This window comes from Leuciscus leuciscus, assembly GCF_965113295.1.
Source record: "Leuciscus leuciscus genome assembly, chromosome: 21".
Lineage (NCBI taxonomy): Eukaryota > Metazoa > Chordata > Actinopteri > Cypriniformes > Leuciscidae > Leuciscus > Leuciscus leuciscus.
This window is the reverse complement of record NC_138745.1, coordinates 37,438,206-37,463,159: the sequence shown is the minus strand read 5'-3', so window position 1 is coordinate 37,463,159 and position 24,954 is coordinate 37,438,206. Positions and strand designations below refer to the sequence as shown.

Genomic DNA, 24,954 nt, shown 5'->3' with positions numbered 1-24,954 from the left:
CGTTAGAAAAAAGAGTTGGAGATATGCAGTGGAGGATTCTCCACGGTGCAATTGCAGTCAATGCCTTTATCTCTGTGTTAAACCCTGAAGTGAGTTCTGAGTGTCCTTTTTGTTTTAAGAGGGAAACAGTCTTTCATGCTTTTATGGAGTGTTCCAGGTTAAGTCCTTTATTCAGTGTATTAAGGAGTATTTTTGATTGTTTGGATGAAACCTTGTCAAATGAAAGTTTCATTTTAGGTGTTAAATATGTAAGGAAAAAATGTAATAGATGTCAATTACTGAATTTCATTGTGGGTCAAGCTAAATTAGCAGTGTACATGAGCAGGAAAAATATGATTGAACGGACAGTTGGACAGAATGTTGTTGTTTTGTTTTTTGCTCTTGTGAAAGCCAGAATTTTAATTGATTTTAATTTCTACAAGTCAGTAAATGATCTTGCTTGTTTTGATTTGAAATGGTGTGACAAAGGAGCAGTGTGCTCTGTTGTTGAAGGAGAAGTGGTCTTTGCACACTTCTTATAATCATGTTTATTGAATCCATTGGTTTATTGTTAATCTGGTTTTGTTTTTTGTAATAAAGAGTAATTTAAATTCAAAAAAAAAAAATTCTCTCTCTTTCTCTCTCTCTCTCGCTCTCTCTCTCTCTCTTTCTCTCTCTCTCTCTCTCTCTCTCTTTCTCTCTCTCTCTCTCTCTCTCTCTTTCTCTCTCTCTCTCTCTCACTCCCCCTCTCTCTCTCTCTCTCTCTCTCTCTCTCTCTCTCTCTCTGCATGCGCTTCGAGTCTCAAAATCTCGATTTTCACTTCGTTTAAAATTGTTTGAATGTGTAAATTGGCAAGACAAAACACATCCAAATGATAAACTTTCACTCTATAGTGGTATCTATTGATAAATTTAGCGGTTAACCCGCGAATCACATGCGTGTCGAACCGTGAGGCGCTGATTTGTACGAACTGTGATCCGTTCCACTGCTAGTGTTTGGTAAGATGTTTGTGTCTGTAACTGCACGTGTGTGTGTTTCAGGTTCATGTTGAAAAGAACGAAGCCCGACATGAACAGCAGTAACTCCAGCACTCGTCTCTCAGAGGAGGTTTTGGCTGATGAGAGAGACGACTGTGAGAATCTCATACAAGCATCAACGGTGAGTGAGAGAGACGCAGTAAAGTCTTGTCACATGACCAGCATCAGACTGTCACACGACTAGTGTTGGGTATCGTTTGAATTTTAATGATTCCGATTCCAATTTCGATTCTGATTCTTATCGATTCTGTTTCTTATCGTTTCCTAATTTCAATTCAATAAGGTAAAAAAATTTTTTTTTTTTTGCAGTCTTATTGCAAAACATTTAATTGTGGCTGAATATCAGTAACAGAAATCAACAGGCTAAAGAACACTTACACGAGGAGCGTTATGGAATATTAGGCTGCTGTCACTTTAAGAGCTGCACGGATCCAATATCCTGATACACATGAGAACAGAAAACAGAGTCTCTTGTGCTTGAACGGTTTAAAGTTATATTGAAATTATTAGAAAGGAATCAATAAGAGGTATCGAACGTTTTATTTTATAACAAATATTCGATTCCAGACCTTTTTCGATTCCCCACCCTACACACGCCTCAGCTTCACGCTCACTGTGATATATGTGGCGCTTCTGTCTGTGTTTGTGTCAGTATTACTACTCGGTGAGGATCTTCCCGGGGCAGGAGCCCTCCAGTGTTTGGGTCGGATGGGTGACCTCAGACTTCCATCAGTATGATCCGGCCTTCGAGCTCAACAAGGTCCGAACTGTCACCGTTACCCTGGGAGACGAGAAGGGCAAAGTTCACGAGAGGTCGGTATGATTCTGTCTGCAATGACACAGTTTCAAACACAGACAAGAAACAAAACATCACTGGGAATTACAGAAATAAAATTAAAATAGAGTTGAATAGAGAATAGAATAAAGTCTCTATTGTTGGTCAATGGAAATTGAATAGATAGATGTGGGTTCTGTTGGTTCGTGTAGTTTGTGAGTGTGATGTGTGGCATGTACAGGTTGTCTGTCCAGTAACAGTATCTGATGTGTGTGTGTGTGTGTGTGTGTGTGTGTGTGCAGCATTAAGCGCAGTAACTGCTACATGGTGTGGGGGGGCGAGTGCTCCAGTCCCAGTCAGGGCCGCAGTAACAGCGGGCTGGAGATCGGCTGTCTGGTGGACTCTGCTAACGGCCTCCTCACCTTCACCTCCAACGGCAAAGAGCTCAGCACTTACTATCAGGTGAGAGATCTGAGGACCCTGTGGTGAAGGACTGACCCTGACCCTAACCCTAACACTGACCTTAACACTGACCCTAACCCTAACTCTGACCTTAACACTGACCCTAACACTGACCTTAAGACTGACCCTAACCCTGACCTTAACACTGACCCTAACACTGACCCTAACCCTAACTCTGACCTTAACACTGACCCTAACACTGACCTTAAGACTGACCCTAACCCTAACCCTGACCTTAACACTGACCCTGACCCTAACACTGATCCTAACCCTAACTCTGACCTTAACACTGACCCTGACCCTAACACTGACCTTAACACTGACCCTGACCCTAAACCTGACCCTGACCCTAACCCTGACTAACAGCTGAGCTGTGTGTGTGTGCAGGTGGAACCTAGCACTAAACTCTTCCCTGCAGTGTTTGCGCAGGCAACCAGTCCAAACGTCTTCCAGTTCGAGCTGGGACGCATCAAGGTGAGATTTCATTCACACACACAGACACACCTAACCCCCCCTAACCCACACACATTCACAGACACTAACCCGACCCCTAAACCTACTCATCACACACACACACACACACACACACACACACACACACACACACACACACACACACACACACACACACACACACACACACACACACACACACACTAACCCAACCCCTAAACCTACTCATCACACACACACACACACACACTAACCCAACCCCTAAACCTACTCATCACACACACACACACACTAACCCAACCCCTAAACCTACTCATCACACACACACACACACATGCACACTAACCCAACCCCTAAACCTACTCATCACACACACACACACACACACACACTAACCCGACCCCTAAACCTACTCATCACACACACACACACTAACCCGACCCCTAAACCTACTCATCACACACACACACACACACACACACACACACACACTAACCCGACCCCTAAATCTACTCATCACACAAAACTTTCTGCATTTTTACATTTTCAAAAAAACTCATTCCGCATGATTTATACGCTTGTGTTCCTCAATTTAGTCCCACAGTGACACGAGTCTCCTTGAGTGTGTGTGCATTCAGGGTTAAGTCCCCAACCGGGATAGAAAAACATGTACGCACACACACACACACACACACACAAAGGATGTTGAGGCTATTTTTATTTTCTCTGCGTTTGCACAAACAGGGCGAGTGTAAGTTTAGCTCATGCAGGAACATCTGAGATGATGAAGTTTGCCAACTTTACATTCTGTGTGTGTGTAGAGCGTCATGCCGCTCTCTGCTGGGCTGTTTAAAAGCGAACGGAAGAATGTGGTTCCTCAGTGTCCGCCGCGGTTACATGTGCAGTTCCTCACGCCTGTGTTGTGGAGCCGTGTGCCCAATCAGTTCCTGAGGTCAGAGGTCACCAGGGTCAACGAGAGACTGGGCTGGATGGTGCAGAGTTCAGAACCGCTGCAGTTCATGACCCTCCATATACCTGAGGAGAACAGGTGTGAACACACACACACACAGTCACTAACTCTCACACACACACATATGCATACATTCACACACACACAAACACAAGCACACACATACACTCAGACAAACACATGTACACGCACACATACACACATACACGCACTCTTTAGTTAGTAACAGGGTTGAGTTTTATGCATATAATTAGAAAAATATGTCTCTAATATGGACATTCTACAGATTCACCAAAACTGTATTTATTTGTAAGCCCTAAAATCACTAGAAATGAACAATTTGAAGCAATTGTTACACAGTGAGTGAGTTTTTAGTGGAAGTGTTGTGTCTGGCTCTGATCTGAATTGATTTATTTCATAGGTGGATCAGTCATAATTAAATCTAACCATGAATTATGTTTCTGTTTGTGATGAATGTGATGTCCAGCTGATGGGTTAGATAGATAGATTTGCATTAGTCCTCAGAGTTTGTTCACTGACGCTGTGTGTCCGTCAGGTCTCTGGATATCCTGGAGCTGACGGAGCAGCTGGACCTGCTGCAGTTCCACTATCACACACTGCGCTTGTACTCGGCCATCTGTGCGCTGGGGAACAACCGAGTGGCTCACGCTCTCTGCAGTCACGCTGACGAGTCTCAGCTCCTCTACGCTATCCAGAACAAATACATGCCAGGCCTCCTGCGCACCGGATACTACGACCTGCTCATCGACATCCACCTGAGCAGCTACGCCACCGCGCGCCTCATGATGAACTCCGAGTACATCGTGCCCATGACGGCGGAGACCAAGAGCATCACGCTGTTCCCCGACGAGAAGAAAAAGCACGGGCTGCCGGGCATCGGCCTGAGCACGTCTCTGCAGCCGCGCATGCGCTTCTCCTCGCCTAGCTTCGTGGCTCCGCTGGGCTCCAGCTCACTGTGCTTCCAGTTCAGCCCCGAGTTCCCGCTGGAGACGCTGAAGAGCCGCACGATGGAGATGCTAACGGAGGCGGTGCGCGAGGGGAGTCTTCACGTGCGCGACCCCGTGGGCGGCAGCACTGAGTTCCTGTTCGTTCCGCTCATCAAGCTCTTCTACACACTCCTCATCATGGGCATCTTCCACAACGGGGACCTGAAGACCATCCTGCAGCTGATCGAGCCCAGCGTGTTCTCGCAGGACCGAGGGGGCGGGGCTGAGGATGGAGGTGGGCGGGGCCGGCTGGAAGGGGGTGGAGCCGAGGAACATGGTCTGAGAGGAAAGATGCCCAAAGAAGGACTTTTACAGATGAAGCTTCCTGAACCTGTCAAACTCCAGGTGAGAAGATGCATTAACATTAAGTCTAAAGCGCAACTTATGCGAGTAATGCGACGCACTGCTGATATTTACACTACTTCTGACGTCATAAGTTGTGCTTTAGGCATAAGTAGACTACGTATGTTCGTTTGGCCGGAAGCTAGAATATTACTTTGTAAAGTGTTAAATATGGATATTTTTTTTACACAAATGCATCACTTCATGGGCTAATTTTCATTTTTGGGTGGACTATCAGTTTAAGAGCTGCTTTATGATGCTAATGAGGTTTGCATCTGTTATGTCCTGTTTATCACTGTGAAGTAAAGCTGACTGGTGTGTGTGCTCAGATGTGTCACCTGCTCCAGTACCTGTGCGACTGTCAGGTGCGTCACCGCATCGAGGCTGTGGTCGCCTTCTCCGACGACTTTGTGGCCAATCTTCAGGAGAACCAGCGCTTCCGCTATAATGAAGTGATGCAGGCGCTGAACATGTCGGCCGCTCTCACGGCGCGCAAAACCAAAGAGTTCCGCTCGCCTCCGCAGGAACAGGTCAGGAGCAGCTCATCCTTCTCCACATTCACCACCTTTCATCCCGAGCTCTGATCATGTGGAAAATAAACAATCACAAGTGCACATCATGGTGGTGCTTCTGGTCTTGGATTTAATGATCTAAGTCATGCTGATTTTATGAATCAAATAATAAAACAGAATTGTTTCATTAGTTTATTGCAGCATTTCTGTACTGTGCTGCAACCGTGTTGTTTTATATTATGCTAATGAGAATTTGGGATGGAAATGTGCTTAATTGTCATGCATGAATCATTTCATCTTGTTTTATTTTGCTTGCATGCTTCATTTTATTTATTACAAAAAGAAAAGTCATAAGAAGTCATACTTTGTAATATGACTCTCATGTTCTTTGTGTGATTCACCCGGTTTTATTGATCATGTTGTTGCAAAGAAGAAAAATGTGTATCTTTATAATCTTTGATTAACATGTAATAACTTGTGTGTGTGTTCAGATCAACATGCTGCTGAATTTTAAGCACGAGAAGCAGGATTGTCCGTGTCCCGAGGACATCCGTGAGCAGCTGCTGGACTTCCATGAGGATCTCATGACTCACTGCGGTGAAGCTTCTTCTCTGATCAGCCTCATCTAAACATCCCTAATGAATTATAAACCAAATAAGACGAGATAATAATAATAATGTATCTTCTGTTATAACTGTTCTTGCCACTGGGGTCAGAAAAACATCTTCATTCATGATCTATTGAGTCTGTGTTATTGTTTTATGATTGATGTGTGATTTACTCCTAATATAAAACTGTCCTCAACAGTTAAAAAGGCTTATAAATCATGTTTCTTTTTCAATCTAATGTTTTGCTGTTTGCTGTTGTGTGTGTGTGTGTGTGTGTGTGTGTGTGTGTGTGCTCTGTAGGCATTGAGATGGATGATGATAAATCCGGAGACGGAGACAGTGATTTCACCATCAGGGGTCGTCTGATGTCTCTGGTGGAGAAGGTCAAATACCTGAAGAACAAAATGACTGAAACACCAAAGAAAAAGAAAGCAAAGAAACCCAGTGAGTTCTGCAGCTCGTCCTCAGGGTCTCTGCAGTCCTGAGAAACTCTACAGTTCAGAGTGTGTAGATGTTACTGAAGGAAGTCCTGATGCCGCTGGTGTGTGTGTCCTCAGGCACTCTTCAGCAGCTGATCTCGGAGACTATGGTCCGCTGGGCGCAGGAGTCGGTGATCGAGGACCCGGAGCTGGTGCGGGCGATGTTCGTGCTCCTCCACCGGCAGTACGACGGCATCGGGGGTCAGGTGCGGGCGCTGCCCAAGACCTACACCATCAACGCCGTCTCCGTGGAGGACACCATCAGCCTGCTGGCGTCTCTGGGGCAGATCCGCTCGCTGCTCAGCGTCAGGATGGGCCGTGAGGAGGAGAAGCTCATGATTCACGGCCTCAGGTGAAGCACAATCACCTGCGTCTCACATCAGCCACAGGGGGCAGTATAGAGCAAACCATGCATTTAAAGGCCATTCAGTTATAACAGACTATTAAATAATACTAAAAATGTAATTCAGACAAATATAGATATATTAAGTGAATATTTTGAATATTATATATAAAGCAGTGGAGCGTTTGTCTCAGATTCCAGCCTGACCTCTGACCTCTGTCTCGTCTGCAGTGACATCATGAATAACAAGGTGTTTTACCAGCACCCGAACCTGATGCGAGCGCTGGGGATGCACGAGACCGTGATGGAGGTGATGGTGAACGTGCTGGGTGGAGGAGAGTCCAAGGTGAGAGATGCCAAAAGTTTCACTGCCCAAGAAAAAAATACTATATTCTTTAAGAGTTTCAGGCTTTATTTTGTACTACATCTGAACAGTTTTGCTTGAACTTGTTTCTCTGACCTGTTTCTGTGTAATACTGGATTGTGATTGGCTAGTGTTATCATTCCGTGGTCTAATGTTAATCTTAAATTAACTTGATAGCTTGTTTGATAGCAATACTTCTAAGTATTTTTTATTAATTCTTGTAAAGCTCCTTTGAGATCCAACTTGGTGCTATAAGGCGCTATAGAAAATAAAGTTAGTTATTATCACAACACTCTCTTTCTGCTCACAGAAAAACATATTTTACACACTCTGGTCATGGTTTATGATCTCTTACATAAAGCTTCATTACTAACGTCAAGATGAACGTTCAGCATCAGTGTCATGTTTATTTCAGATTGCCTCAAAGCAGTTTTACAGTAATGAGCAGTGTGAGCGTCTCAGAGTTCAGTTTCAGGAATCAGTCGTGTTGGTTTTCGCTGAACGAATGTCCTTCGGTCTTCAGGAAATCACCTTTCCTAAGATGGTGGCGAACTGCTGCCGGTTCCTGTGCTACTTCTGCCGGATCAGCCGTCAGAACCAGAAGGCCATGTTCGATCATCTCAGCTACCTCCTGGAGAACAGCAGCGTGGGCCTCGGTAAGACTCCGCACAGCTCCGCACAGCTCCACACAGCACAGCCGTATCAGTGGATGGATTAACTCCTTCACTCCATTGACAATGGTCGAAGTTTGTGCCAGAATTAAATAAACGAGAAATGTTTTCTGTTACGTTATGTTTAATTTACTGCGCATTTTCAGAGTTGAGGAATCGACTCCCGTATCACTAGTCTGGATATCTGAGCTTGAGTCGCGTGTGTGTGTGTTAGACCCTACAGTCATCCTGTGTGTGTTTGTTCTCCTCAGCGTCTCCGTCGATGAGAGGATCCACTCCTCTAGATGTGGCCGCCGCATCAGTGATGGATAATAATGAACTGGCTCTGGCGCTGAGAGAACCAGACCTCGAGAAGGTTCACATCTCTGTCTCTTCTGAACAGGAGTTTTACTTCATTACTGCAGTTTAACCTGTTAAAGGATCAGTTCACTTCAGATTACAAATGTCCTCTCCCCACGTCATCCAAGAGGTGTTCAGTGGAAAAGGAATTTAGGTTTTTGAGGAAAACACTCCAGGGTTGTTCTCCATATAGTGACGTCAATGGGGTCCAACGGGTCGAAGGTCCAGATGTGAGTTTCAGTGCAGCTTCAAAGTCTCGACACGATCCAGCCGAGGAATAAGAGTCTTATCTAGACAAACCAGCCGACATTTTAGAACATAATAAACATTTATATACTTTTAACCACAAATGCTGGTCTTGCACTAGCTGTGATGCGACACACATTACGTAATCAGGGTGAAAGGTCAAGCGTGACGTAGGCGGAAGAACCGGCCGAGTGTTTACAGAGCGAACGTGCAAAGACTGATTCAAACGCCATTTACAAAAGAGTTTTTCACTCTACTCTACATTTATGAACCGGAACATGCGTGACCTTTCAACCTGATTGCGTAATGTGTGGCGCATCACAGCTAGTGCAAGACCAGCATTAGTGGTTAAAAAAGTATATAAATGTTTTTTGTTTTTTGAAAATGACCTGAAAAAGACATAAATATCTTGGAACACGTGGGGGAGAGGAAATCATCAGGAAATGATCAGTAGAGCGTTAGCGCTTGCAACGCCAAGGTCATGGGTTCGATTCCCAGGGAAAGCAAGAACTGATAACTGATAAGAATGTAAATGTGTAGCTTGAAATGCAATGTAAGTCGCTTTGGATAAAAGCGTCTGCCTAATGCATAAATGTAAATGTATTTGTAAATGTGTGTGTGTGTGTGTGTGTGTGTGTGTCAGGTGGTGCAGTATCTGGCCGGCTGTGGTCTTCAGAGCTGTGTAATGCTGATATCTAAAGGTTATCCTGACATCGGCTGGAACCCGGTGGAGGGCGAACGATACCTGGACTTCCTCAGATTTGCAGTCTTCTGTAACGGTGTGTGTTCCGCCCGGATCCACTTCTGGAGAATGAAATGTTGTCATAATAAAAGTTACACTTCTGACACATGTCAGACAAACGCCATGATAATAATGACGATTCCCACTAATCATGATCTTGATCTTTATAGTGTCTGTGTGGTGTTTGTTGAGTAGTTGTGTGTTGTTTGGCCTCTCTCAGGTGAGAGCGTGGAGGAGAACGCTAATGTGGTCGTGCGGCTCCTGATTCGCCGGCCGGAGTGTTTTGGCCCCGCCCTGCGCGGAGAAGGCGGGAACGGGCTTCTGGCGGCCATGGAGGAGGCCATCAAGATCTCAGAAGATCCCGGTCGAGACGGGCCCTCGCCCACCACAGAGGAGAGCAGAACCCTGTACGACCAAACACACACCGAACGCACCAAACACACACTGAACACACCAAACACACACTGAACACACCAAACACACACCGAACGCACCAAACACACACTGAACACACCAAACACACACCGAACGCACCAAACACACACTGAACACACCAAACACACACCGAACGCACCAAACACACACTGAACACACCAAACACACACTGAACACACCAAACACACACGGAACGCACCAAACACACACCGAACGCACCAAACACACACCAAACACACACTGAACACACACTGAACGCACCAAACACACCGAACACACCAAACACACACCGAACGCACCAAACACACACCGAACGCACCAAACACACACTGAACACACCAAACACACACTGAACACACCAAACACACACCGAACGCACCAAACACACACCGAACGCACCAAACACACACCGAACGCACCAAACACACACCGAACGCACCAAACACACACACCGAACGCACCAAACACACACTGAACACACCAAACACACACTGAACACACCAAACACACACCGAACGCACCAAACACACACCGAACGCACCAAACACACACTGAACACACCAAACACACACTGAACACACCAAACACACACTGAACACACCAAACACACACTGAACACACCAAACACACACCGAACGCACCAAACACACACTGAACACACCAAACACACACCGAACGCACCAAACACACACTGAACACACCAAACACACACCGAACGCACCAAACACACACTGAACACACCAAACACACACTGAACACACCAAACACACACGGAACGCACCAAACACACACCGAACGCACCAAACACACACCAAACACACACTGAACACACACTGAACGCACCAAACACACCGAACACACCAAACACACACCGAACGCACCAAACACACACCGAACGCACCAAACACACACTGAACACACCAAACACACACTGAACACACCAAACACACACCGAACGCACCAAACACACACCGAACGCACCAAACACACACCGAACGCACCAAACACACACCGAACGCACCAAACACACACACCGAACGCACCAAACACACACTGAACACACCAAACACACACTGAACACACCAAACACACACCGAACGCACCAAACACACACCGAACGCACCAAACACACACTGAACACACCAAACACACACCGAACGCACCAAACACACACCAAACACACACTGAACACACCAAACACACACTGAACGCACCAAACACACACACCGAACGCACCAAACACACACTGAACACACCAAACACACACTGAACGCACCAAACACACACCGAACGCACCAAACACACACTGAACACACCAAACACACACCGAACGCACCAAACACACACCAAACACACACTGAACACACCAAACACACACTGAACGCACCAAACACACACACCGAACGCACCAAACACACACTGAACACACCAAACACACACTGAACGCACCAAACACACACTGAACGCACCAAACACACACTGAACGCACCAAACACACACACCGAACGCACCAAACACACACTGAACACACCAAACACACACTGAACGCACCAAACACACACCGAACGCACCAAACACACACTGAACACACCAAACACACACCGAACGCACCAAACACACACTGAACGCACCAAACACAGACTGAACACACCAAACACACACTGAACGCACCAAACACACACTGAACATACCAAACACACACTGAACACACCAAACACACACTGAACACACCAAACACACACCAAACACACACAGAACGCACCAAACACACACCGAACGCACCAAACACACACTGAACGCACCAAACACACACTGAACGCACCAAACACACACCGAACGCACCAAACACACACCAAACACACACTGAACATACCAAACACACACCAAACACACAAAGAACGCACCAAACACACACCGAACGCACCAAACACACACCGAACGCACCAAACACACACGGAACGCACCAAACACACACACCGAACGCACCAAACACACACCGAACGCACCAAACACACACTGAACGCACCAAACACACACCGAACGCACCAAACACACACTGAACGCACCAAACACACACTGAACGCACCAAACACACACCGAACGCACCAAACACACACTGAACACACCAAACACACACTGAACGCACCAAACACACACTGAACGCACCAAACACACACCGAACGCACCAAACACACACTGAACACACCAAACACACACTGAACACACCAAACACACACTGAACGCACCAAACACACACCAAACACACACAGAACGCACCAAACACACACAGAACGCACCAAACACACACCAAACACACACAGAACGCACCAAACACACACTGAACGCACCAAACACACACCGAACGCACCAAACACACACCGAACGCACCAAACACACACACCGAACGCACCAAACACACACTGAACACACCAAACACACACTGAACACACCAAACACACACTGAACACACCAAACACACACCGAACGCACCAAACACACACTGAACACACCAAACACACACCGAACGCACCAAACACAGACTGAACACACCAAACACACACCGAACGCACCAAACACACACTGAACACACCAAACACACACTGAACACACCAAACACACACGGAACGCACCAAACACACACCGAACGCACCAAACACACACCAAACACACACTGAACACACACTGAACGCACCAAACACACCGAACACACCAAACACACACCGAACGCACCAAACACACACCGAACGCACCAAACACACACTGAACACACCAAACACACACTGAACACACCAAACACACACCGAACGCACCAAACACACACCGAAAGCACCAAACACACACCGAACGCACCAAACACACACCGAACGCACCAAACACACACACCGAACGCACCAAACACACACTGAACACACCAAACACACACTGAACACACCAAACACACACCGAACGCACCAAACACACACTGAACACACCAAACACACACCGAACGCACCAAACACACACTGAACACACCAAACACAGACTGAACACACCAAACACACACTGAACGCACCAAACACACACTGAACATACCAAACACACACTGAACACACCAAACACACACTGAACACACCAAACACACACCAAACACACACAGAACGCACCAAACACACACCGAACGCACCAAACACACACTGAACGCACCAAACACACACTGAACGCACCAAACACACACTGAACGCACCAAACACACACCGAACGCACCAAACACACACCAAACACACACTGAACATACCAAACACACACCAACACACAAAGAACGCACCAAACACACACCGAACGCACCAAACACACACCGAACGCACCAAACACACACCGAACGCACCAAACACACACACCGAACGCACCAAACACACACTGAACGCACCAAACACACACTGAACACACCAAACACACACTGAACACACCAAACACACACCGAACGCACCAAACACACACTGAACACACCAAACACACACTGAACGCACCAAACACACACTGAACGCACCAAACACACACTGAACACACCAAACACACACCGAACGCACCAAACACACACTGAACACACCAAACACACACTGAACACACCAAACACACACTGAACGCACCAAACACACACCAAACACACACAGAACGCACCAAACACACACTGAACGCACCAAACACACACCGAACGCACCAAACACACACCGAACGCACCAAACACACACACCGAACGCACCAAACACACACTGAACGCACCAAACACACACTGAACACACCAAACACACACTGAACACACCAAACACACACCGAACGCACCAAACACACACTGAACGCACCAAACACACACTGAACACACCAAACACACACTGAACACACCAAACACACACCGAACGCACCAAACACACACCGAACGCACCAAACACACACTGAACACACCAAACACACACCGAACGCACCAAACACACACCGAACGCACCAAACACACACCGAACGCACCAAACACACACCAAACACACACTGAACACACCAAACACACACCGAACGCACCAAACACACACTGAACACACCAAACACACACCAAACACACACAGAACGCACCAAACACACACCGAACGCACCAAACACACACTGAACGCACCAAACACACACCGAACGCACCAAACACACACCGAACGCACCAAACACACACTGAACACACCAAACACACACTGAACACACCAAACACACACTGAACACACCAAACACACACTGAACACACCAAACACACACTGAACACACCAAACACACACTGAACGCACCAAACACACACCAAACACACACCGAACACACCAAACACACACCGAACGCACCAAACACACACTGAACACACCAAACAAACACTGAACGCACCAAACACACACTGAACGCACCAAACACACACCGAACACACCAAACACACACTGAACACACCAAACACACACTGAACACACACCGAACACACCAAACACACACCAAACGCACCAAACACACACTGAACGCACCAAACACACACTGAACGCACCAAACACACACCGAACGCACCAAACACACACCAAACACACACTGAACATACCAAACACACACCAAACACACACAGAACGCACCAAACACACACCGAACGCACCAAACACACACCGAACGCACCAAACACACACCGAACGCACCGAACGCACCAAACACACACCGAACGCACCAAACACACACACCGAACGCACCAAACACACACTGAACACACCAAACACACACCGAACGCACCAAACACACACTGAACACACCAAACACACACTGAACACACCAAACACACACTGAACGCACCAAACACACACCAAACACACACAGAACGCACCAAACACACACTGAACACACCAAACAAACACTGAACGCACCAAACACACACTGAACGCACCAAACACACACCGAACACACCAAACACACACTGAACACACCAAACACACACTGAACACACACCGAACACACCAAACACACACCAAACGCACCAAACACACACCGAACGCACCAAACACACACTGAACGCACCAAACACACACTGAACGCACCAAACACACACCGAACGCACCAAACACACACCAAACACACACTGAACATACCAAACACACACCAAACACACACAGAACGCACCAAACACACACCGAACGCACCAAACACACACCGAACGCACCAAACACACACCGAACGCACCAAACACACACACCGAACGCACCAAACACACACTGAACACACCAAACACACACTGAACGCACCAAACACACACCAAACACACACAGAACGCACCAAACACACACCAAACACACACAGAACGCACCAAACACACACCAAACACACACAGAACGCACCAAACACACACCGAACGCACCAAACACACACCGAACGCACCAAACACACACCGAACGCACCAAACACACACTGAACGCACCAAACACACACTGAACGCACCAAACACACACTGAACGCACCAAACACACACCGAACGCACCAAACACACACCGAACGCACCAAACACACACTGAACACACCAAACACACACACCGAACGCACCAAACACACACTGAACACACCAAACACACACTGAACACACCAAACACACACCGAACGCACCAAACACACACCGAACGCACCAAACACACACTGAACACACCAAACACACACCGAACGCACCAAACACACACTGAACACACCAAACACACACTGAACATACCAAACACACACTGAACACACCAAACACACACTGAACACACACTGAACGCACCAAACACACACTGAACATACCAAACACACACTGAACACACCAAACACACACTGAACACACACTGAACGCACCAAACACACACTGAACATACCAAACACACACTGAACACACCAAACACACACTGAACACACCAAACACACACCAAACACACACTGAACACACCAAACACACACTGAACATACCAAACACACACTGAACATACCAAACACACACTGAACACACCAAACACACACCAAACACACACTGAACACACCAAACACACACTGAACATACCAAACACACACTGAACACACCAAACACACACTGAACACACACTGAACGCACCAAACACACACCGAACGCACCAAACACACACTGAACACACCAAACACACACCGAACGCACCAAACACACACTGAACACACCAAACACACACTGAACACACCAAACACACACTGAACACACACCAAACACACACTGAACGCACCAAACACACACTGAACATACCAAACACACACTGAACACACCAAACACACACCGAACGCACCAAACACACACTGAACACACCAAACACACACTGAACACACCAAACACACACCAAACACACACTGAACACACCAAACACACACCAAACACACACAGAACGCACCAAACACACACCGAACACACCAAACACACACCGAACACACCAAACACACACCGAACACACACCGAACACACCAAACACACACCAAACACACCGAACACACACTGAACGCACCAAACACACACTGAACGCACCAAACACACACTGAACGCACCAAACACACACTGAACGCACCAAACACACACTGAACGCACCAAACAAACACTGAACGCACCAAACACACACTGAACGCACCAAACACACACTGAACGCACCAAACACACACTGAACACACCAAACACACACTGAACGCACCAAACACACACTGAACACACCAAACACACCGAACACACCAAACACACACTGAACGCACCAAACACACACTGAACACACCAAACACACACTGAACCCACCAAACACACACTGAACGCACCAAACACACACTGAACGCACCAAACACACACCGAACGCACCAAACACACACTGAACGCACCAAACACACACCAAACACACATTGAACGCACCAAACACACACTGAACATACCAAACACACACTGAACGCACCAAACACACACCGAACGCACCAAACACACACCGAACGCACCAAACACACACCGAACGCACCAAACACACATTGAACGCACCAAACACACACTGAACGCACCAAACACACACCGAACGCACCAAACACACACCGAACGCACCAAACACACACCGAACGCACCAAACACACACCGAACGCACCAAACACACTGAACACACCAAACACACACTGAGTGAACGCACACTCACGGGAGATGATGCGCTGAACAGGGTTGGGGGAACGCATTCAGGGTTTGAAATGAAGAACACTCGCCAAACACAGGTATAAATCAACTGTGGCGGGAAACGCTGTCAAATGTATAAGACAAATCTGCGCAGATTTAGTGCCAATGCTCAACTCGTGATTCATCATGTTATATTAATCGGCTCATTTTGCCCCGCGAGGGACAGGTGTGTTACAAAGTGCGAGGGAAGGATGAGGGTTTTAAAGCGGTAGCGCAATATTGTTGCATTACTTTCAAAAGTACCTTTCCCCAACACTGGTCCTGAACACAAGCATCCATGCAGCAGATGTAGGACATCAGTGTCGTGATCCACACACATCCTTCCTTTATCTTCCCTGGTCCTGATGTCACTGTCCGCTGCTCCAGAAACACGCAGTAAAATGGGTCGAGCTCTAAATGCAGTGGCAGGGTCACCTCTGCAGGGTTTTAAAGGGATAGTTTACATGCACATCGATATTACGATATTAATGTTAAATTAAAATTCTACTATTTACTCCCCTCATGTTGTTCAAACCCATAAGACTTTCGTTCATCTTTGAAACGTCTTTGAATCAGAGATTTCTGTCCCTCCATTGAAAGTCTGTTCACCCAAAACTCTTCAAACACTCATAAAGCATAAACAGATGGTAAAATAAACCCATATGATTGGAGCGGTGTAATCCAAGTCTTCTAAAGAGACACGATCACTTTATATGATGAACAGATTTAATTAAGGCTTTTATTCACATTTAAACATTGATGAGCTCTCAAATACTGTGTATTAAACACAAGCTCAGGAACCAGTGAGTTTTGTTCTCACGCATCCAGCAAGTACGGGTGAGCTTCTGTTTAATCAGCTTTATTTTATCATCAGAGCTTAATTATCTGCCTAACACACACACTAATCACACCGCTGATGATCTGTGTCTCGCAGTACTGACGTGATGGAGGAAGAGGAGGACGACACCATTCACATGGGAAACGCCATCATGACCTTCTACGCTGCTCTGATCGACCTGTTGGGCCGCTGCGCTCCAGAGATGCATGTGAGTTCATGTGTGTGTTTCCCTCTGTCAATCATCTTCACCCACACACATCACTGTCCTAACCAGACGAGACGCCACCAGATCAGTCACAAATCACAGCCAATCAGCAGAGAGTGTGGGCGGAGCCTCTCTGCACTCGCAACCAAATCAATCACAAATCACAGCCAATCAGCAGAGAGTGTGGGCGGAGCCTCTCTGCACTCGCAACCAAATCAATCACAAATCACAGCCAATCAGAAGAGCGTGTGGGCGGAGTCTCTCTGCACTCGCAACCAAATGGATACATAATCAGTTTCATAAATATTTCACCATTTTAACATTATTAAAAATACATGCCGAGTGACTGAAACAGTCGTTGTCATAGAATACTCTTGTTTGGTCACAGATTGAACGTTCTTGTTTCCTTTCATTTATTTTCAAGATCTGAGAGGATTATCCATTGTTGCTTTCAGTACGGCTGTTAATTATATTCAGACCCACATTAGACTCTTTCACCCTTAAATAAAGCACATTATCAGTCCCTGAGATTATCACTCTTATTCTCTGTATGTTGTTGTTCCAGTCAAAAACTCTGATTAATCTGGTTGGGAGACAGTGTAAAGCTTCATGTTCCTCTCATGTGACGCTGATGTGATGTATGAGTTCTGGTACTGATGACATGGTGTCTTTCTCCTCCGTCAGCTGATCCACGCCGGGAAGGGAGAGGCCATCCGTATCCGAGCCATCCTGCGCTCTCTCATTCCCATTGAGGATCTGGTGGGCGTGATCAGCATCCCATTCCTCATGCCCACGCTGGCTAAAGGTCTGGCGATCTCTGCTAAACCTCTGGTGCTCCTCTGCCATTTTTGACCAAAAAAATTTATAAAAATGTTTTCTTCATCGGAATGGTACGAAACTTGGTAAAGGTTTTGGCACTTGCACTTGCACTTGCTTTGGCAAAATCATGAACATGATTTGAACAGGTTAAATGGTCCTGAAAAAAATAGTCACACTCATTTTTTGATCAGGCTCAAATTTTGAGCACAACTTTTGAGCGCAATTTTAGAGTAAAACATGTTTGTGAAAATATAGATTTCAAATAAAAAGTGAAAATAGTATTTTTGTGCATTTTTCATAAAATTCTGTAGCTTTTTTTAAGTTCACTTTTTTAAACTTGTTTCACTTCAGCAATAATCTACCAAGCGTCGTCTTTAAAAGAGATCAAACTTCAGTCTGTGCTCTAAAGCATTCAAGATTTACCACAGTTTAAGTTGGAGATTTAATTGTCAGGTCTATGCTCAAAAAGAGAATAAATGGATTATAAATACAGCAGAAATATCATTTAGTACCATAAATTCTCCTAAAAGTACAAAATATTAAATTAAAAACATTATCGAACTAAAATATAGTACATTTATTTAATTGAAATAAGAAAATGAATTTCTGTCATTTTTGACGGACACGTGAAGAGGGGTTATTAATCTTGTCATTGTGGATTATGTAGTTATGCGGTAACCTGATATCTTGATGAGTATGGATTATGCTTGTGCATCCAGACGGTACCGTGATCGAGCCGGATATGTCAGCAGGGTTCTGTCCTGATCACAAAGCGGCCATGGTTTTGTTCCTGGACCGGGTTTATGGCATCGAGGACCAGAACTTCCTCCTGCACCTGCTGGAAGTGGGTTTCCTTCCTGACCTCAGAGCCGCCGCCTCATTGGACACGGTGAGTCACATGACCCCTCAGTAGCTGGTTCCATCCACCCATTTTTATGAAAAAGCTGGATAGAAATGCCAAGATGTGCTTAAATGTGCATTAAAAAATGTATCGTATTAATTGAGTGCATTCGCTTTTTATCTAATAACAAGACGTGCATTAATCCCTCCATGAGCAACTGACTTTGGATCAGTGGCTGTGATTGGATAACTGGAGTAACCAGTGGACCAATGGCATCGCAGCATCTCTAATGTTGGTTTGGTGTTTCTGAAACGCCGGAGTCGAAGTGTGTGATCAGAATGATTTGGTGTAATTCCCTCCAGAAGCGTCTCACACACACGAGTGTGTTCCCGAACGCAAGAGAACATGACAGCGTTTACTGTGTTTCGTCTAACGCTCGAGACACATTCGTTTATGATGGAGGGAACAAGACGCAGATTGCAGAAACTTATAGTTTTATTACTCATATTTTGCACCAATTTCCCAGGAAGTGATGATTTTGTTCTCTTGAACACATATGGAAACACTGCTTTATTCGCAAACATTTTATCCGTTATTCCAGTTTTGCGCACAAGTTAAACTCCCAACTTTGGGTTGAACACCTAGTTGAGTGTGCGGTATCTTTGACCTCTCCTGATCCTGGTTGTGTGTGACCCCTGACCTCTCCTGATCCTGGTTGTGTGTGACCTCTGTCCTCTCCTGATCCTGGTTGTGTGTGACCTCTGACCTCTCCTGATCCTGGTTGTGTGTGACCTCTGTCCTCTCCTGATCCTGGTTGTGTGTGACCTCTGACCTCTCCTGATCCTGGTTGTGTGTGACCTCTGACCTCTCCTGATCGTGGTTGTGTCTGACCCCTGACCTCTCCTGATCCTGGTTGTGTCTGACCCCTGACCTCTCCTGATCCTGGTTGTGTGTGACCCCGGACCTCTCCTGATCCTGGTTGTGTGTGACCTCTGACCTCTCCTGATCGTGGTTGTGTCTGACCCCTGACCTCTCCTGATCCTGGTTGTGTGTGACCTCTGTCCTCTCCTGATCCTGGTTGTGTGTGACCCCGGACCTCTCCTGATCCTGGTTGTGTGTGACCTCTGTCCTCTCCTGATCCTGGTTGTGTGTGACCTCTGACCTCTCCTGATCCTGGTTGTGTGTGACCTCTGACCTCTCCTGATCGTGGTTGTGTCTGACCCCTGACCTCTCCTGATCCTGGTTGTGTGTGACCTCTGTCCTCTCCTGATCCTGGTTGTGTGTGACCCCGGACCTCTCCTGATCCTGGTTGTGTGTGACCTCTGTCCTCTCCTGATCCTGGTTGTGTGTGACCTCTGACCTCTCCTGATCCTGGTTGTGTGTGACCTCTGACCTCTCCTGATCGTGGTTGTGTCTGACCCCTGACCTCTCCTGATCCTGGTTGTGTGTGACCTCTGTCCTCTCCTGATCCTGGTTGTGTGTGACCTCTGACCTCTCCTGATCCTGGTTGTGTGTGACCTCTGACCTCTCCTGATCCTGGTTGTGTGTGACCTCTGTCCTCTCCTAATCCTGGTTGTGTGTGACCCCTGACCTCTCCTGATCCTGGTTGTGTGTGACCTCTGACCTCTCCTGATCCTGGTTGTGTGTGACCTCTGTCCTCTCCTGATCCTGGTTGTGTGTGACCTCTGTCCTCTCCTGATCCTGGTTGTGTGTGACCCCTGACCTCTCCTGATCCTGGTTGTGTGTGACCTCTGACCCCCAGGCGGCTCTGAGTGCCACAGACATGGCTCTGGCCCTGAACCGGTACCTGTGCACGGCGGTCCTGCCTCTGCTCACTAAATGCGCTCCTCTGTTCGCGGGGACGGAGCCGTTTGCGTCCCTCATCGACTCGCTTCTGCACACCGTCTACAGGCTGTCTAAAGGCTGCTGTCTCACCAAAGCCCAGAGAGACGCCATCGAGGAGTGCCTGCTGGCCGTGTGCGGGTGAGGGCTAGCCACCAGTGCTAAACACTGTAACAAATGCATTGCTCATCGTTAGTTAAGTCTCTTCTACTCACCAAAGCTGCATTTATTTTATAAAAAAAAAAAAAAACTGTAATATTGTTAAATATTATGACAATTTAAAATAACTGTTTTCTATTTTAATATATATATATAAAGCTGAATGTTCAGCATCATTACTCCAGTCTTCAGTGTCACATGATCCTTCAGAAATTACTCTAATATGATGATTTGATGCTCAAAAAACATTCATTATTGTTGAAAACAGTCATTTCTTTGATAAAAATGTTGATGAATTCTTTGATGAATAGAAAGTTCAAAAGAACTGCATTTATTTGAAATAGAATATTTTCTAACATTCTAAATGTCTTTACTGTCACTTTTGATCAATTTAATTCATCCTTGATGAATAAAAGTATTGATTTATTTTATTTATTTCCCCCATAAAATAAAAATTCTTACTGACCCCAAAGTTTTGAACGGTAGTGTTTAATGTTACAGAAGCTTCTATTGCAGATAAATGCTGTTCTTCTGAACTTTCTATTCATCAAAGAATCCTGAAATAAAAATGTAAATAACTGTGTTCAACATTAATAATAATCATAAATGTTTCTTGAGCAGTAAATCATCATATTAGAATCATTTCTGAGTGATAAAGAGAGATTTTCACTCACAATAATGTCAACAATCTGGAAATATGTGCAAATGAGATCATATTTAATTCTATAGTGCCCTGATTTACATATTCATTTCAGGAAGCTGCGGCCGTCGATGATGCAGCATCTGCTGCGGCGCCTGGTGTTCGACGTGCCCGTGCTCAACGAACACACGAAGATGCCTCTGAAGGTGAGCCTCCGTCTGATCTCGTGTTCGCATCAGGAAACCTGTACTGTGTAACTCAGCTCTGGTGGGCGTGTCCTCCTGCAGCTCCTGACCAATCACTACGAGCGCTGCTGGAAGTACTACTGTCTGTCGGGAGGCTGGGGAAGCTTCGGCGCCGCGTCCGACGAGGAGCTGCATCTCTCCAGAAAACTCTTCTGGGGAATCTTTGACGCTCTGGCCAGAAAGGTGATGTTTCGCTCGATCAGAAGCTCATTTCTCGTGTGTCTGAGGGTGCACACTTGATCAGACGTTTGAATAATTACAATCTATTATGTGTGTCAAGTCAAGTCACCTTTATTTATATAGCGCTTTTTACAGCACAGAGTGTTTCAGAACAGCTTTACAGAGATATAATGCAACAAAGTTTGTTTCCAGAAGAAAATAGTATCACAGTCCAGCTTAAGGAAATTCAGTGATGTTTCATTTTTGTTGTAAAAAAGTTATTAATTTAGTTCATTTATATATATTTATAAAACAGTTAGGTCCAATCCTTGATTCTGATTGGTCAATAGCTGTGTTTTATTCACGATAAAACACAGCTATGACCGCTTCACCCAACGGTTCTCTGTATCTCTACACAACACCCCTAGCAACCACCCTTAGCAACTTAAACACGATCAATATTGTTCATTGAACTAGAGTAGAGTATTGTGAGAGATCGAGTAAGCGAGTGTAACTGCATTTACAGTAGATATAGCATTGTCCTTCAGGTCAGTCCTATATTCATCATAAAAAAATCCGTTTGAATGTCCGCTGCGATATCTTGTCCTTTTAACAGTTCAGGGGTTTCCCGAGCCTATAGTCATCCGTCAGCTGCCTCTTCCTTCACAAGTTTGAGTCCTTTCAACATAAAAGTCTTCTCTACTGACTGACTCACTCATAAAGACAGTCTTTGTCTCCATCTAATGGTGAAATAATGTATGTAACGTCTGTTGCTGTTTACGGTCAGGGACTATTTGTTCCAGCGGAAGGAAGGCTTTTAGTGATTTCACTTCATGAAAGTTGCATAGATACATATTTTTCAGCTTTAATATTTGTATTGTGTGGTAACCGTTTTATAAAAGCAATAAGGTACGAGAGGCTAGTGCTGTATGGTGAATAAATCACGACTGACTCCGTTTCACGTCGAGCCGAACAACGCCCTTCAGCCGTGACTTATTCACCATACAGCACTAGCCTCTCGTACCTTATTGCTTACATATAGAGAAAACCGTGATGTCATCGTCCAGCTCAGTTCAGTTCTCATATAATGGTGTCAATGCTGGCAGATCAATAATATTGTTGAATATTAAATTAAATATTAAATGTGTGTGTGTGCAGAAGTATGACGTGGAGTTGTTCAAGCTGGCGCTGCCGTGTCTGAGCGCAGTGGCCGGAGCTTTACCTCCTGATTACATGGAGTCAAACTACGTGGCCATGATGGAGAAACAGTCGTCTATGGATGCGGAGGGAAACTTCAACCCGCAGCCGGCCGACACCAGCAGGTCAGACTCACACACACAGCATCCATATCACCTGAACCCTCTGAACATCTGCATCTACACCTGAACCTCTGAACATCTGCATCTACACCTGAACCCCTGAACATCTGCATGAACCCCTGAACATCTGCATCTACACCTGAACCCCTGAACATCTGCATCTACACCTGAACCCCTGAACATCTGCATCTACACCTGAACCCCTGAACATCTGCATCTACACCTGAACCCCTGAACATCTGCATGAACCCCTGAACATCTGCATCTACACCTGAACCCCTGAACATCTGCATCTACACCTGAACCCCTGAACATCTGCATGAACCCCTGAACATCTGCATCTACACCTGAACCCCTGAACATCTGCATCTACACCTGAACCCCTGAACATCTGCATCTACACCTGGTCTGAGGAGTTTTACGATGTGCTGCTTCTTCTGCTTCTGTTTCTGCAGTGTTGTTGTTCCTGAGAAGCTCGATCATTTCATCAATAAATATGCAGAATATTCCCATGAGAAATGGTCCATGGAGAAGGTCAGAGCTGCTTTCCTTTCAATGAATTCTAGAATAATAATAATAACCTTTATTTTCTATAGCGCTTTTAACTGTACATCTCAAAGCTCTTTACAGAAACAAGTTAAACAAACAAAATACACCATATAAAATCATCCACAATAAATTCTATTTCTCTTATTTATATTTGTGTCTGCATTTGTCCTCCTCTCTGCTGATGTTGGGGAGTGCATAACTAGTAAAAGTCCTTTCTTTTAAACTTTTCCTGTAACTTTGGAAGCTTAAAAAATTCAGAATTGCGAGATAAAAAGTCACAATTACTTTATATTTGTCATTCCGTGGCAGAAAACGAGCCGTCACAAGTGTAACTCCATCTAGTGCTGCTTTCCATTAATGACTGGTTTAGTGTGT

General features: G+C 45.8%; 1 protein-coding gene across 9 annotated transcripts in view; it reads left to right on the top strand.

The window, feature by feature from the left end:
• The window catches only part of ryr2a (ryanodine receptor 2a (cardiac)), a 167,446-nt gene that overhangs the window by 83,725 nt on the left and 58,767 nt on the right, over positions 1-24,954 (top strand). For all 9 annotated transcript variants that reach the window (XM_082152374.1, XM_082152373.1, XM_082152376.1 and 6 more), the window contains 23 exons: positions 1,021-1,138; positions 1,670-1,830; positions 2,095-2,254; positions 2,642-2,728; positions 3,529-3,755; positions 4,234-5,029; positions 5,356-5,556; positions 6,030-6,135; positions 6,447-6,590; positions 6,704-6,977; positions 7,200-7,314; positions 7,856-7,988; positions 8,255-8,358; positions 9,232-9,367; positions 9,551-9,737; positions 17,898-18,009; positions 18,691-18,811; positions 19,545-19,714; positions 21,429-21,649; positions 22,423-22,513; positions 22,595-22,735; positions 23,870-24,033; positions 24,486-24,564. In XM_082152374.1, the coding sequence (XP_082008500.1) occupies positions 1,021-1,138; positions 1,670-1,830; positions 2,095-2,254; positions 2,642-2,728; positions 3,529-3,755; positions 4,234-5,029; positions 5,356-5,556; positions 6,030-6,135; positions 6,447-6,590; positions 6,704-6,977; positions 7,200-7,314; positions 7,856-7,988; positions 8,255-8,358; positions 9,232-9,367; positions 9,551-9,737; positions 17,898-18,009; positions 18,691-18,811; positions 19,545-19,714; positions 21,429-21,649; positions 22,423-22,513; positions 22,595-22,735; positions 23,870-24,033; positions 24,486-24,564 (4,048 nt within the window). The remainder of the gene's footprint in view (positions 1-1,020; positions 1,139-1,669; positions 1,831-2,094; positions 2,255-2,641; positions 2,729-3,528; positions 3,756-4,233; positions 5,030-5,355; positions 5,557-6,029; positions 6,136-6,446; positions 6,591-6,703; positions 6,978-7,199; positions 7,315-7,855; positions 7,989-8,254; positions 8,359-9,231; positions 9,368-9,550; positions 9,738-17,897; positions 18,010-18,690; positions 18,812-19,544; positions 19,715-21,428; positions 21,650-22,422; positions 22,514-22,594; positions 22,736-23,869; positions 24,034-24,485; positions 24,565-24,954) is intronic.